This window comes from Oncorhynchus clarkii, chromosome 1 (assembly GCF_045791955.1).
Source record: "Oncorhynchus clarkii lewisi isolate Uvic-CL-2024 chromosome 1, UVic_Ocla_1.0, whole genome shotgun sequence".
In the NCBI taxonomy this organism is placed as follows: Eukaryota; Metazoa; Chordata; class Actinopteri; order Salmoniformes; family Salmonidae; genus Oncorhynchus; species Oncorhynchus clarkii.
In genome coordinates, this window is record NC_092147.1 from 7,301,413 (window position 1) to 7,317,439 (window position 16,027).

Below are 16,027 nucleotides of genomic sequence, written 5' to 3' on the forward strand. Positions count from 1 at the left end.
GCTGCTGCTATTATCTGTGCATAGTCACTTTAACTCTACCTACCCCCCTGTATATAGCCTCCACATTGACTCTGTACTGGTACCTCCTGTATATAGCCTCCACATTGACTCTGTACTGGTACCCCCTGTATATAGCCTCCACATTGACTCTGTACTGGTACCTCCTGTATATAGCCTCCACATTGACTCTGTACTGGTACCCCCCTGTATATAGCCTCCACATTGACTCTGTACTGGTACCCCCCTGTATATAGCCTCCACATTGACTCTGTACTGGTACCTCCTGTATATAGCCTCCACATTGACTCTGTACTGGTACCCCCTGTATATAGCCTCCACATTGACTCTGTACTAGTACCCCCTGTATATAGCCTCCACATTGACTCTGTACTGGTACCCCCTGTATATAGCCTCCACATTGACTCTGTACCGGTACCCCCTGTATATAGTCTCCACATTGACTCTGTACTGGTACCCCCCTGTATATAGCCTCCACATTGACTCTGTACTGGTACCCCCCTGTATATAGCCTCCACATTGACTCTGTACTGGTACCCCCCTGTATATAGCCTCCACATTGACTCTGTACCGGTACCCCCTGTATATAGCCTCCACATTGACTCTGTACTGGTACCCCCTGTATATAGTCTCCACATTGACTCTGTACTGGTACCCCCTGTATATAGCCTCCACATTGACTCTGTACTGCTACCCCCCTGTATATAGCCTCCACATTGACTCTGTACTGGTACCCCCTGTATATAGTCTCCACATTGACTCTGTACTAGTACCCCCTGTATATAGCCTCCACATTGACTCAGTACTGGTACCCCCTGTATATAGCCTCCACATTGACTCTGTACTGGTACCCCCTGTATATAGCCTCCACATTGACTCAGTACTGGTACCCCCTGTATATAGCCTCCACATTGACTCTGTACCAGTACCTCCTGTATATAGCCTCCACATTGACTCTGTACCAGTACCCCCTGTATATAGCCTCCACATTGACTCTGTACCGGTACCCCCTGTATATATCCTCCACATTGACTCTGTATCGGTACCCCCTGTATATAGCCTCCCCATTGACTCTGTACTGGTACCCCCCTGTATATAGCCTCCACATTGACTCTGTACTGGTACCCCCCTGTATATAGCCTCCACATTGACTCTGTACCGGTACCCCCTGTATATAGCCTCCACATTGACTCTGTACCGGTACCCCCTGTATATATCCTCCACATTGACTCTGTATCGGTACCCCCTGTATATAGCCTCCCCATTGACTCTGTACTGGTACCCCCCTGTATATAGCCTCCACATTGACTCTGTACTGGTACCCCCCTGTATATAGCCTCCACATTGACTCTGTACCGGTACCCCCTGTATATAGCCTCCACATTGACTCTGTACCGGTACCCCCTGTATATATCCTCCACATTGACTCTGTACCGGTACCCCCCTGTATATAGCCTCCACATTGACTCTGTACCGGTACCCCCCTGTATATAGCCTCCACATTGACTCTGTACCGGTACCCCCCTGTATATAGCCTCCACATTGACTCTGTACCGGTACCCCCCTGTATATAGCCTCCACATTGACTCTGTACCAGTACCCCCCTGTATATAGCCTCCACATTGACTCAGTACTGGTACCCCCTGTATATAGCCTCCACATTGACTCTGTACTGGTACAACCTGTATATAGCCTCCACATTGACTCTGTACCGGTACCCCCTGTATATAGCCTCCACATTGACTCTGTACCGGTACCCCCCTGTATATAGCCTCCACATTGACTCTGTACCGGTACCCCCCTGTATATAGCCTCCACATTGACTCTGTACCAGTACCCCCCTGTATATAGCCTCCACATTGACTCAGTACTGGTACCCCCTGTATATAGCCTCCACATTGACTCTGTACTGGTACAACCTGTATATAGCCTCCACATTGACTCTGTATCGGTACCCCCTGTATATAGCCTCCACATTGACTCTGTACTGGTACCTCCTGTATATAGCCTCCACATTGACTCTGTACCGGTACCCCCCTGTATATAGCCTCCACATTGACTCTGTACCGGTACCCCCCTGTATATAGCCTCCACATTGACTCTGTACCAGTACCCCCCTGTATATAGCCTCCACATTGACTCAGTACTGGTACCCCCTGTATATAGCCTCCACATTGACTCTGTACTGGTACAACCTGTATATAGCCTCCACATTGACTCTGTATCGGTACCCCCTGTATATAGCCTCCACATTGACTCTGTACTGGTACCTCCTGTATATAGCCTCCACATTGACTCTGTACCGGTACCCCCCTGTATATAGAGTGAATGCAAAAGTATTCATCCCTTTTGGCGTTTTTTCTTTTTCCTTGCATTACAACCTGTAATTTAAATATATTTTTGGGGGATTTCATGTAATGGACATACACAAAATAGTACAATTGCTAAGTGAAAAAAATGATTTGGTACCGGACTTGGCGCTCTGGTACCGCTTGCCGTGTGGTAGCAGAGAGCACAGTCTATGACTAGGGTTGCTGCAGTCTTTTGACAATTTGTAGGGCCTTCCTCTGACACCGCCTGATATAGAGGTCCTGGATGGCAGGAAGCTTGGCCCCAGTGATGTACTGGGCTGTTTGCACTACCCTCTGTAGTGCCTTGCAGTCAGAGGCCGAGCAGTTGCCGTACCAGGCAGTGATGCAACCAGTAAGGATGCTCTCGATGGTGCAGCTGTAGAACCTTTTGAGGATCTGAGGACCCATGCCAAATCTTTTCAGTCTCCTGAGGAGGAAAAGGCTTTGTCATGCCCTCTTCACGACTGTCTTGGTGTGTTTGGAATGACTAGAATGTAAATAGTATATTAGTACAGTGTATTAGTTCATTGTAAGGTTAAGTGTGATGAATTGAGTTAGTGCATGGAAAAACTCAAAGCGTGTGCACATAATTACGTGCTGTAAATATTTGGAAGTAGGACTCCTCTTATGAACATTTGGAGGACATACTTGCTCCTGGTCTGTTAGTGCTGTATAGCCTGGTTCCTGGTCTGTTAGTGCTGTTCAGCCTGGTTGCTGGTCTGTTAGTGCTGTATAGACTGGTTCCTGGTCTGTTAGTGCTGTACAGCCTGGTTTCTGGTCTGGTAGTGCTGTATAGCCTGGTTCCTGGTCTGGTGGGCTGTACGGCCTGGTTCCTGGTAAGTTTAGCTTCTGTACAGCCTGGTTCCTGGTATGTCAGTGCTGTATAGCCTGGTTCCTGGTCTGGTAGTGCTGTATGGCCTGGTTCCTGGTCTGGGGGGGGGGGGGGGGGGGGGGTCTGTGAATCAGTGTATGGCCCTGCAGCACATGGCTGTCAGAGCCAGTCCAGCCACTCAAATCAAATCCAAATCAAATTTATTTAAATAGCCCTTCGTACATCAGCTGATATCTCAAAGTGCTGTACAGAAACCCAGCCTAAAACCCCAAAGAGCAAGCAATGCAGGTGTAGAAGCACTGTGGCTAGGAAAAACTCCCCAGAAAGGCCAAAACCTAAAGAGGAACCAGGCTATGTGGGGTGGCCAGTCCTCTTCTGGCTGTATCGGGTGGAGATTATAACAGAACATGGCCAAGATGTTCAAATGTTCATAAATGACCAGCATGGCCAAATAATAATAATCACAGGCAGAACAGTTGAAACTGGAGCAGCAGCACGGCCAGGTGGACTGGGGACAGCAAGGAGTCATCATGTCAGGTAGTCCTGAGGCATGGTCCTAGGGCTCAGGTCCTCCGAGAGAGAGAAAGAAAGAAAGAGGGAATTAGAGAACGCACACTTAGATTCACACAGGACACTGGATAGGACAGGAAAAGTACTCCAGATATAACAAACTGACCCTAGCCCCCCGACACATAAACTACTGCCGCATAAATACTGGAGGCTGAGACAGGAGGGGTCAGGAGACACTGTGGCCCCATCCGATGACACCCCCGGACAGGGCCAAGCAGGAAGTTTGAGGGATATCTTCAACCACCAACTTACCATCCTGAGTCAAGGCTGAGTATAGCCCACAAAGATCTCCGCCACGGCACAACCCAAGGGAGGGCGCCAACCCAGACAGAAAGATCACATCAGTGACTCAACCCACTCAAGTGACGCACCCCTCCTAGGGACGGTATGAAAGAGCCCTAGTAAGCTAATGACTCAGCCCCTGTAATAGGGTTAGAGGCAGAGAATCCCAGTGGAAAGAGGGGAACCGGCCAGGCAGAGACAGCAAGGGCGGTTCGTTGCTCCAGAGCCTTTCCGTTCACCTTCACACTCCTGGGCCAGACTACACTCAATCATATGACCCACTGAAGAGATGAGTCTTCAGTAAAGACTTAAAGGTTGAGACCGAGTTTGCGTCTCTGACATGGGTAGGCAGACCATTCCATAAAAATGGAGCTCTATAGGAGAAAGCCCTGCCTCCAGCTGTTTGCTTAGAAATTCTAGGGACAATTAGGATGCCTGCGTCTTGTGACCGTAGCGTACGTGTAGGTATGTACGGCAGGACCAAATCGGAAAGATAGGTAGGAGCAAGCCCATGTAATGCTTTGTAGGTTAGCAGTAAAACCTTGAAATCAGCCCTTGCCTTAACATCACCCCGAGAATACCATCCCTACAGTGAAGCATGGTGGTGGCAGCATCATGCTGTGGGATGTTTTTCGTCGGCAGGGACTGGGAAACTGGTCAGAATTGAAGGAATGATGGATGGCGCTAAATACAGGGAAATTCTTGAGGGAAACCTGTTTCAGTCTTCCAGAGATTTGAGATTGGGACGGAGGTTCACCGTCCAGCAGGACAATGACCCTGAGCATAATGGTAAAGCAACACTCGAGTGGTTTAAGGGGAAACATTTAAATATCTTGGAATGGCCTAGTAAAAGAATCTGAGAATCTGTGGTATGACTTAAAGATTGCTATACACCAGCAGACACACTCAACTCCTGACCCAGGCTGCAGGCTTGGTGTAGGCTTCTCTCTCTATCTCGCTCTCCCTTCAGGGTGTGAGAACACAAAGTTAATTGGGTCGCTGAATGAGGGATGGACCCAAGTGTTTTCAGGGCAACAGCCACTGGGGAACGGCCAACTGAGAACTGCTAGACTCTGTGTGGAGGAGGGGTAGCTAGGGCTCCATGGTTCAATTCCATTCCCATAACTTGCTCCCTTACCTTGTTTTGTAGATTGGATAGATCTTGATGGGTCTAATCAAGGTTGCAATAGCTCCACCCACCCTTCTGATAGGCCAGGTTTAGCTTCCACCATATTCCATACTCTTCTAGGGCTTTTCCAATATAGTGTTTAACACGGGTGCTTGGGGTCTTATTTACACGGGTGCTTGGGGTCTTATTTACACGGGTGCTTGGGGTCTTATTTACACGGGTGCTTGGGGTCTTATTTACAAGGGTGCTTGGGGTTTTATTTACACGGGTGCTTGGGGTTTATTTACAAGGGTGCTTGGGGTTTTATTTACATGGGTGCTTGGGGTTTATTTACACGGGTGCTTGGGGTTTATTTACACGGGTGCTTGGGGTCTTTTTTACACGGGTGCTTGGGGTTTTATTTACACGGGTGCTTGGGGTTTTATTTACACGGGTGCTTGGGGTCTTATTTACACGGGTGCTTGGGGTCTTATTTACACGGGTGCTTGGGGTCTTATTTACACGGGTGCTTGGGGTCTTATTTACACGGGTGCTTGGGGTCTTAATTACACGGGTGCTTGGGGTCTTATTTACACGGGTGCTTGGGGTCTTATTTACACGGGTGCTTGGGGTCTTATTTACACGGGTGCTTGGGGTTTTATTTACACGGGTGCTTGGGGTTTTATTTACACGGGTGCTTGGGGTTTATTTACACCGGTGCTTGGGGTTTATTTACACGGGTGCTTGGGTTTTTATTTACACGGGTGCTTGGGTTTTTATTTACACGGGTGCTTGGGTTTTTATTTAGACGGGTGCTTGGGGTTTTATTTACACGGGTGCTTGGGGTTTTATTTACATGGGTGCTTGGGGTTTTATTTTCACAGGGGGTTGGGGTTTTATTTACACGGGTGCTTGAGGTTTTATTTACACGGGTGCTTTGGGTTTATTTACACCGGTGCTTGGGGTTTATTTACACGGGTGCTTGGGTTTTTATTTACACGGGTGCTTGGGTTTTTATTTAGACGGGTGCTTGGGGTTTATTTACACGGGTGCTTGGGGTTTATTTACACGGGTGCTTGGGGATTATTTACACAGGTGCTTGGGGTTTACACTGGTGTTTTTGTACCTGGCCCAAAAAATGTATAGGTTCGTGGTACCAGTTAACAAGTGTATAGGGAGTAAGGCAGCTGCTGAAGTAAGGCAGCTACCGAAGTAACCCGATTAGAATGTGTCCCCATGATGAATTCCCTACTAAGGAGGCTACTAGAGTAACCCGATTAGAACGTGTCCCCATGATGAATTCCCTACTAAGGAGGCTACCAGAGTAACCCGATTAGAACGTGTCCCCATGATGAATTCCCTACTAAGGAGGCTACCAGAGTAACCCGATTAGAACGTGTCCCCATGATGAATTCCCTACTAAGGAGGCTACTAGAGTAACCCGATTAGAACGTGTCCCCATGATGAATTCCCTACTAAGGAGGCTACTAGAGTAACCCGATTAGAACGTGTCCCCATGATGAATTCCCTACTAAGGAGGCTACTAGAGTAACCCGATTAGAACGTGTCCCCATGATGAATTCCCTACTAAGGAGGCTACTAGAGTAACCCGATTAGAACGTGTCCCCATGATGAATTCCCTACTAAGGAGGCTACTAGAGTAACCCGATTAGAACGTGTCCCCATGATGAATTCCCTACTAAGGAGGCTACTAGAGTAACCCGATTAGAACGTGTCCCCATGATGAATTCCCTACTAAGGAGGCTACTAGAGTAACCCGATTAGAACGTGTCCCCATGATGAATTCCCTACTAAGGAGGCTACCAGAGTAACCCGATTAGAACGTGTCCCCATGATGAATTCCCTACTAAGGAGGCTACTAGAGTAACCCGATTAGAACGTGTCCCCATGATGAATTCCCTACTAAGGAGGCTACCAGAGTAACCCGATTAGAACGTGTCCCCATGATGAATTCCCTACTAAGGAGGCTACCAGAGTAACCCGATTAGAACGTGTCCCCATGATGAATTCCCTACTAAGGAGGCTACTAGAGTAACCCGATTAGAACGTGTCCCCATGATGAATTCCCTACTAAGGAGGCTACCAGAGTAACCCGATTAGAACGTGTCCCCATGATGAATTCCCTACTAAGGAGGCTACCAGAGTAACCCGATTAGAACGTGTCCCCATGATGAATTCCCTACTAAGGAGGCTACTAGAGTAACCCGATTAGAACGTGTCCCCATGATGAATTCCCTACTAAGGAGGCTACTAGAGTAACCCGATTAGAACGTGTCCCCATGATGAATTCCCTACTAAGGAGGCTACCAGAGTAACCCGATTAGAACGTGTCCCCATGATGAATTCCCTACTAAGGAGGCTACTAGAGTAACCCGATTAGAATGTGTCCCCTTGATGAATTCCCTACTAAGGAGGCTACTAGAGTAACCCGATTAGAATGTGTCCCCATGATGAATTCCCTACTAAGGAGGCTACCAGAGTAACCCGATTAGAACGTGTCCCCATGATGAATTCCCTACTAAGGAGGCTACCAGAGTAACCCGATTAGAACGTGTCCCCATGATGAATTCCCTACTAAGGAGGCTACCAGAGTAACCCGATTAGAACGTGTCCCCATGATGAATTCCCTACTAACATCACTGACCTAAAGCCTTTTCAGATCCACAATTACCTCGTTTCCTGTTTCCTCTGTCAGAGTGCCCACCTGGCGATGATGGACACGCTGATGATGGCGTACACGGTGGAGACGGTGAGCGCGGAGAAGGTGGTGGCGTGCATCCTTCGGTACTCCTCCCACCACGATGAAGATGCAGACACACCGTACGACACCGAGGACGCCGTGACCAGCTGGATCAACAAGGTATTTACCTGCACGGCATTCTAACACACACACACACAAACACACGAATAGGACCACCTACAGTCTAGACCAGCTGGGCATCATACATTTGTTCCCTTTTCACACTACTGAGCTGAGCTGTACTGCACAGCATCTTGCTACTTTGCTTCTGTCCGTCTCTTTCCCCCTCTGCAGGACAGGCGACACTCTTTCCCCCTCTGCAGGACAAGCCACACTCTTTCCCCCTCTGCAGGACAAGCCACACTCTTTCCCCCTCTGCAGGACAGGCGACACACTCTTTCCCCCTCTGCAGGACAGGCGACACACTCTTTCCCCCTCTGCAGGACAGGCGACACACTCTTTCCCCCTCTGCAGGACAGGCGACACACTCTTTCCCCCTCTGCAGGACAGGCGACACACTCTTTCCCCCTCTGCAGGACAGGCGACACACTCTTTCCCCCTCTGCAGGACAGGCGACACACTCTTTCCCCCTCTGCAGGACAGGCGACACTCTTTCCCCCTCTGCCGGACAAGCGACACTCTTTCCCCCTCTGCAGGACAGGCGACACACTCTTTCCCCCTCTGCAGGACAGGCGACACACTCTTTCCCCCTCTGCAGGACAGGCGACACACTCTTTCCCCCTCTGCAGGGCAGGCGACACACTCTTTCCCCCTCTGCAGGGCAGGCGACACACTCTTTCCCCCTCTGCAGGACAGGCGACACACTCTTTCCCCCTCTGCAGGACAGGCGACACACTCTTTCCCCCTCTGCAGGACAGGCGACACACTCTTTCCCCCTCTGCAGGACAGGCGACACACTCTTTCCCCCTCTGCAGGACAGGCGACACACTCTTTCCCCCTCTACAGGACAGGCGACACACTCTTTCCCCCTCTACAGGACAAGCGACACACTCTTTCCCCCTCTACAGGACAAGCTACACACTCTTTCCCCCTCTACAGGACAAGCGACACTCTTTCCCCCTCTGCAGGACAAGCGACACTCTTTCCCCCTCTGCAGGACAGGCGACACACTCTTTCCCCCTCTGCAGGACAAGCGACACTCTTTCCCCCTCTGCAGGACAAGCGACACTCTTTCCCCCTCTGCAGGACAGGTGACACACTTTTTCCCCCTCTGCAGGACAGGCGACACACTCTTTCCCCCTCTGCAGGACAGGCGACACACTCTTTCCCCCTCTGCAGGACAGGCGACACACTCTTTCCCCCTCTGCAGGACAGGCGACACACTCTTTCCCCCTCTGCAGGACAGGCGACACTCTTTCCCCCTCTGCAGGACAAGCGACACTCTTTCCCCCTCTGCAGGACAGGCGACACTTTTTCCCCCTCTGCAGGACAAGCGACACTCTTTCCCCCTCTGCAGGACAGGCGACACACTCTTTCCCCCTCTGCAGGACAGGCGACACTCTTTCCCCCTCTGCAGGACAAGCGACACTCTTTCCCCCTCTGCAGGACAGGCGACACACTTTTTCCCCCTCTGCAGGACAGGCGACACACTCTTTCCCCCTCTGCAGGACAAACGACACACTCTTTCCCCCTCTGCAGGACAAACGACACACTCTTTCCCCCTCTGCAGGACAAACGACACACTCTTTCCCCGTCTACAGGACAAGACACCCTCTGAAAATCTGTACAATGTCTACTGAGAAGGGCTCAACTTTTTTTTAAATCCAATGTATTGTTTAACAATTTACACTTGGCATTTTAAATGACCCCCCCCCCCCCCCCCCCCACACACCCTGTATGAATAAATGAAATGAATCAAAGGGATGGGGCCAAGGGAAAAGGCTAGGGGGTGAATTGGGACCGACTGTGCATGTTGTTCTGTGTGGGGGCGGTCTTGCCCTGGGCCTGTCTCTGTGACAGTGGAGGGGGGAGTGTTAGGCTGCGTCCCGCAGGGCCCTGGTCGAATATAGTGCTCTATATAGGGGACAGGGAGATGCTGCCTTAGTGTTAGTGAGATGCTGCCTTAGTGTTAGAGAGATGCTGCCTTAGTGTGAGTGAGATGCTGCCTTAGTGTGAGTGAGATGCTGCCTTAGTGTGAGTGAGATGCTGCCTTAGTGTGAGTGAGATGCTGCCTTAGTGTGAGTGAGATGCTGCCTTAGTGTGAGTGAGATGCTGCCTTAGTGTGAGTGAGATGCTGCCTTAGTGTGAGTGAGATGCTGCCTTAGTGTGAGTGAGATGCTGCCTTAGTGTTAGTGAGATGCTGCCTTAGTGTTAGTGAGATGCTGCCTTAGTGTTAGTGAGTGCTGCCTTAGTGTTAGTGAGTGCTGCCTTAGTGTGAGTGAGATGCTGCCTTAGTGTTAGTGAGATGCTGCCTTAATGTTAGTGAGATGCTGCCTTAGTGTTAGTGAGTGCTGCCTTAGTGTGAGTGAGATGCTGCCTTTGTGTGAGTGAGACGCTGCCTTAATGTTAGAGAGCCTTACATTCCTCTGTACTGGACTGTTCTGGGCCTTACATTCCTCTGTTCTGGGCCTTAAATTCCTCTGTACTGGACTGTTCTGGGCCTTACATTCCTCTGTTCTGGGCCTTACATTCCTCTGTACTGGACTGTTCTGGGCCTTACATTCCTCTGTTCTGGGCCTTACATTCCTCTGTTCTGGGCCTTAAATTCCTCTGTACTGGACTGTTCTGGGCCTTACATTCCTCTGTTCTGGGCCTTACATTCCTCTGTACTGGACTGTTCTGGGCCTTACATTCCTCTGTACTGGACTGTTCTGGGCCTTACATTCCTCTGTACTGGGCCTTACATTCCTCTGTACTGGACTGTTCTGTGCCTTACATTCCTCTGTACTGGGCCTTACATTCCTCTGTTCTGGACTGTTCTGGGCCTTACATTCCTCTGTACTGGACTGTTCTGGGCCTTACATTCCTCTGTTCTGGGCCTTACATTCCTCTGTACTGGGCCTTACATTCCTCTGTACTGGACTGTTCTGTGCCTTACATTCCTCTGTACTGGGCCTTACATTCCTCTGTTCTGGACTGTTCTGGGCCTTACATTCCTCTGTACTGGACTGTTCTGGGCCTTACATTCCTCTGTACTGGGCCTTACATTCCTCTGTTCTGGGCCTTACATTCCTCTGTTCTGGGCCTTACATTCCTCTGTACTGGGCCTTGCATTCCTCTGTTCTGGGCCTTACATTCCTCTGTTCTGGGCCTTACATTCCTCTGTTCTGGACTGTTCTGGGCCTTACATTCCTCTGTACTGGACTATACTGGGCCTTACATTCCTCTGTACTGGGCCTTACATTCATCTGTACTGGACTATACTGGGCCTTACATTCCTCTGTACTGGGCCTTACATTCCTCTGTACTGGGCCTTACATTCCTCTGTACTGGACTATACTGGGCCTTACATTCCTCTGTACTGGACTATACTGGGCCTTACATTCCTCTGTACTGGGCCTTACATTCATCTGTACTGGGCCTTACATTCCTCTGTACTGGGCCTTACATTCCTCTGTTCTGGGCCTTACATTCCTCTGTACTGGGCCTTACATTCATCTGTACTGGGCCTTACATTCCTCTGTACTGGGCCTTGCATTCCTCTGTACTGGGCCTTGCATTCCTCTGTACTGGGCCTTACATTCATCTGTACTGGGCCTTACATTCATCTGTACTGGGCCTTACATTCATCTGTACTGGGCCTTACATTCATCTGTACTGGGCCTTACATTCATCTGTACTTGGCCTTACATTCCTCTGTACTGGGCCTTACATTCCTCTGTACTGGGCCTTACATTCCTCTGTACTGGGCCTTACATTCCTCTGTACTGGGCCTTACATTCCTCTGTACTGGGCCTTACATTCCTCTGTACTGGGCCTTACATTCATCTGTACTGGGCCTTACATTCCTCTGTACTGGGCCTTACATTCCTCTGTACTGGACCTTACATTCCTCTGTACTGGGCCTTACATTCCTCTGTACTGGGCCTTACATTCCTCTGTACTGGGCCTTACATTCCTCTGCTGGGAACACTGGGTGGCGTCCATCTCTGGCCTGCTGGAGACCCAAACACTAAAACACACAGTCTTAGATACTATCTTACCTATTTACACACACACCACTCCACACCTGTACACAGACATTATTTATTTTTATTTCACCTTTATTTAACCAGGTAGGCCAGTTGAGAACAAGATAAAGCAAAGCAGTGCGACACAAACAACAACACCGAGTTACACATGAAATAAACAAACATACAGTAAATAATACAGTAGAAAAAGTATATATACAGTGTGTGCAAATGAGGTAAGATAAGGGAGGTAAGGAAATAAATAGGCCATACTGGCGAAATAATTACAATTTAGCAATAAACACTGGAGTGATAGATGTGCAGAAGATGAATGTGCAAGTAGAGATACTGGGGTGCAAAGGAGCAAAATAAATAAATAACAGCATGGGGATGAGGTAGTTGGATGGGCTGTTTACAGATGGGCTATGTACAGGTGCAGTGATCTGTGAGCTGCTCTGACAGCTGGTGCTTGAAGTTAGTGAGGGAGATATGAGTCTCTAGCTTCAGTCATTTTTGCAGTTCGTTCCAGTCATTGGCAGCAGAGAACTGTAAGGAAAGGCGGCCAAAGGAGGAATTGGTTTTGTGGGTGACCAGTGAAATATACCTGCTAGAGCGCGTGCTACGGGTGGGTGCTGCTATGGTGACCAGTGAGCTGAGAGAAGGCGGAGCTTTTCCTAGCAGAGACTTATAGATGACCTGGAGCCAGCGGGTTTGGCGACGAATATGACGCAAACGCCAGCCAACGAGAGCATAGAGGACGCAGTGGTGGGTAGTCTTTGGTGCTTTGGTGACAAAACGGATGGCACTGTGATAGACTGCATCCAATTTGCTGAGTAGAGTGTTGGAGGCTATTTTGTAAATGAAGTCGAGGATCGGTAGGATGGTCAGTTTTACAAGGGTATGTTTGGCAGCATGAGTGAAGGATGCTTTGTTGCGAAATAGGAAGCCGATTCTAGATTTAATTTTGGATAATCACATGACACGACACCACACACACACACACACACACACACACTGGTGTTGTCATGGAATCTTTTGGGGAAAGCATGTGGCACACTGAAGACATTGATAACCTTTGAACTCAAATAATGTATCTTTCAACTACAGGGATATTTTTATTCATTTATTTTATTTCACCTTTATTTAACTAGGCAAGTCAAATTGCTGGAAGGTTTGTAAAGCTTTTGAAGGGACTTTTGTAAACCTTTCTTATATCATAGTTGTGACATTCTTACATGACAGTAAGAAAATAAAACAGGTTAAATACCATAACTAAGAGAAACATATTTCGGTTGGCAATGTATTGTGGTAAAACAAGATTCTGTACAGTCAACGGTCATGGAAGCCCTCCAATTAACAAGATAATTCACTCTCTCCCTCTTTTAATCAGGTAAATGAGTATTTGAAGGATATCATTGGTCAGGAGCGGAGGAGAGAAAGGAAGAGAGCTGAGCTTGTTGGCAGGCCAGGGGTGAGTGTCTCCTCCTCTCTTCTTCGGCCTTCTTTCCTACTCACTCCACTCCATCCTTTTTATTCTGGTTTTAGGAGCATCTTCTACATTTCAATGACCTGGTCTAACAGTTAGATATGCATATTCAATGTATGCATTTAATCATAGATTTTTTTTTTTGCAATACAGATTCAAAACGGTTTGAATTGGAATTAAATTTTTGAATACAAATGGGACATTATTGTATTCAAATTCAATCTCTGCTGTCACTAATATCATTCCATATTTAAGCCTCAATATTTATATGTTATGTTATAGCAGCACCAGGCAAGCTCATTGTCAACATGAACAGCATGATATGTCTATGCAATGCCCTTACTCAGCTTGGTCCCAGATCTGTTTGTGGTGTCCTGCCAACTCCTCTGTTTATTGTCATGCCCCATTGGCACAAACGGATCTGGGACCAGGCTACTTTTTCTCCTGTACTTTCTTCACACCCCACACAGTGAAAAATGTCAAGTCCTTTCAATGCTACTTACAAGACAAGTCATTTAGTCTGGGGGACACACACAGGTCAAACAGGAAAGCAGACGACCTATCTAGGAGTTGTTGTGTCTAGCTAGCGTGTTTCATAAAACCTGCTACGTGAGGCTTCTCTGATGCCCTACGACAGGTTGTTGTGCCAGCTGAATCATGCTCTTTGGCTCTGAACAATCATGTCATCAGGCAGGCTGGTTCAGTTTTATGGTCGGCTGAGCAGCAGGGTTGACATGGTACCATGGCCTCTGACACAGCACAACTGGCAAGTGAGGGAGAAAGAGATGATGTCATCTTCTTTCCCTCCCCTTCCCTCATCTCCTTCCCTTCTTTCCCTCCTCTTCCCTCATCTCCTTCCCTTCTTTCCCTCCTCTTCCCTCATCTCCTTCCCTTCTTTCCCTCCTCTTCCCTCATCTCCTCTCCTTCTTTCCCTTGTTTCCTCTCCGGATTCCCCTCTTCGTTTTCACTCCCCTTCCTCCCCCCCCCCCCCCCCCCCCCCCATCCCATCCAACGTCTCTCCTCTCTTCTCTGCGTGCCCATCTAGAAATGTTTTTTATCAGCCTGTCCTGGTCGTACCCCCTGTCATGGCAGCTTGTCCTGGTCTTAACCCTGCCATGTTAGTGTGGCTAGGTCTGCCAGTGGCTGGGCCAGCCAGACTGTTCCCCCCTCTGCGTCACAACCCCTTTAGTGAACATGTTCTATGGAGAGAGAGAGATTGCATCTCTAAAGGAGTCTTGAGAAAAATCTTAGATATAGTTCTCTGTGGCTGGCTGGCTGGCTGGCTGGCTGTGTGATATAGTTCTCTGGAGGAAATGTCACTGATGTCCCACCAGAATGTGCCTGCAGAGACCTGGCATGAAGTGGCTGTGTGGCTGGCTGTGTGGCTGGCTGTGTGGCTGGCTGTGTGGCTGGCTGGCTGTGTGGCTGGCTGTGTGGCTGGCTGTGTGGCTGGCTGTGTTCGTTCCCCACTCCATCCTGTCTAGAGGCGAAGATAGCGGCTGTTTGATGCTGATGTGAGCTGTCAGTGTACAGAGGCAGTCTCCTGCTCCCCCGCATGCCTGAACTCAACTGTCCCAGAGCTGTCCCTGGGCTGAACACCCATTGACCCCAGAACAGAGCTGTCCCTGGCTGGACACCCATTGACCCCAGAACAGAGCTGTCCCTGGCTGGACACCCATTGACCCCAGAACAGAGCTGTCCCTGGCTGGACACCCATTGACCCCAGAACAGAGCTGTCCCTGGCTGGACACCCATTGACCCCAGAACAGAGCTGTCCCTGGCTGGACACCCATTGACCCCAGAACAGAGCTGTCCCTGGGCTGAACACCCATTGACCCCAGAACAGAGCTGTCCCTGGCTGGACACCCATTGACCCCAGAACAGAGCTGTCCCTGGCTGGACACCCATTGACCCCAGAACAGAGCTGTCCCTGGCTGGACACCCATTGACCCCAGAACAGAGCTGTCCCTGGGCTGAACACCCATTGACCCCAGAACAGAGCTGTCCCTGGCTGGACACCCATTGACCCCAGAACAGAGCTGTCCCTGGCTGGACACCCATTGACCCCAGAACAGAGCTGTCCCTGGCTGGACACCCATTGACCCCAGAACAGAGCTGTCCCTGGCTGGACACCCATTGACCCCAGAACAGAGCTGTCCCTGGGCTGAACACCCATTGACCCCAGAACAGAGCTGTCCCTGGCTGGACACCCATTGACCCCAGAACAGAGCTGTCCCTGGCTGGACACCCATTGACCCCAGAACAGAGCTGTCCCTGGCTGGACACCCATTGACCCCAGAACAGAGCTGTCCCTGGGCTGAACACCCATTGACCCCAGAACAGAGCTGTCCCTGGGCTGAACACCCATTGACCCCAGAACAGAGCTGTCCCTGGGCTGAACACCCATTGACCCCAGAACAGAGCTGTCCCTGGCTGGACACCCATTGATTCCAGAACAGAGCTGTCCCTGGGCTGGACACCCATTGACC

General features: G+C 49.5%; 1 protein-coding gene across 1 annotated transcript in view; it reads left to right on the forward strand.

Annotated features, from left to right (window-relative positions):
* The window catches only part of LOC139417419 (calmodulin-regulated spectrin-associated protein 2-like), a 97,113-nt gene that overhangs the window by 38,119 nt on the left and 42,967 nt on the right, over positions 1 to 16,027 (forward strand). Inside the window, exons 4-5 of the mRNA XM_071166734.1 lie at positions 7,878 to 8,042; positions 13,443 to 13,540. Of these exons, the coding sequence (XP_071022835.1) occupies positions 7,878 to 8,042; positions 13,443 to 13,540 (263 nt within the window). The remainder of the gene's footprint in view (positions 1 to 7,877; positions 8,043 to 13,442; positions 13,541 to 16,027) is intronic.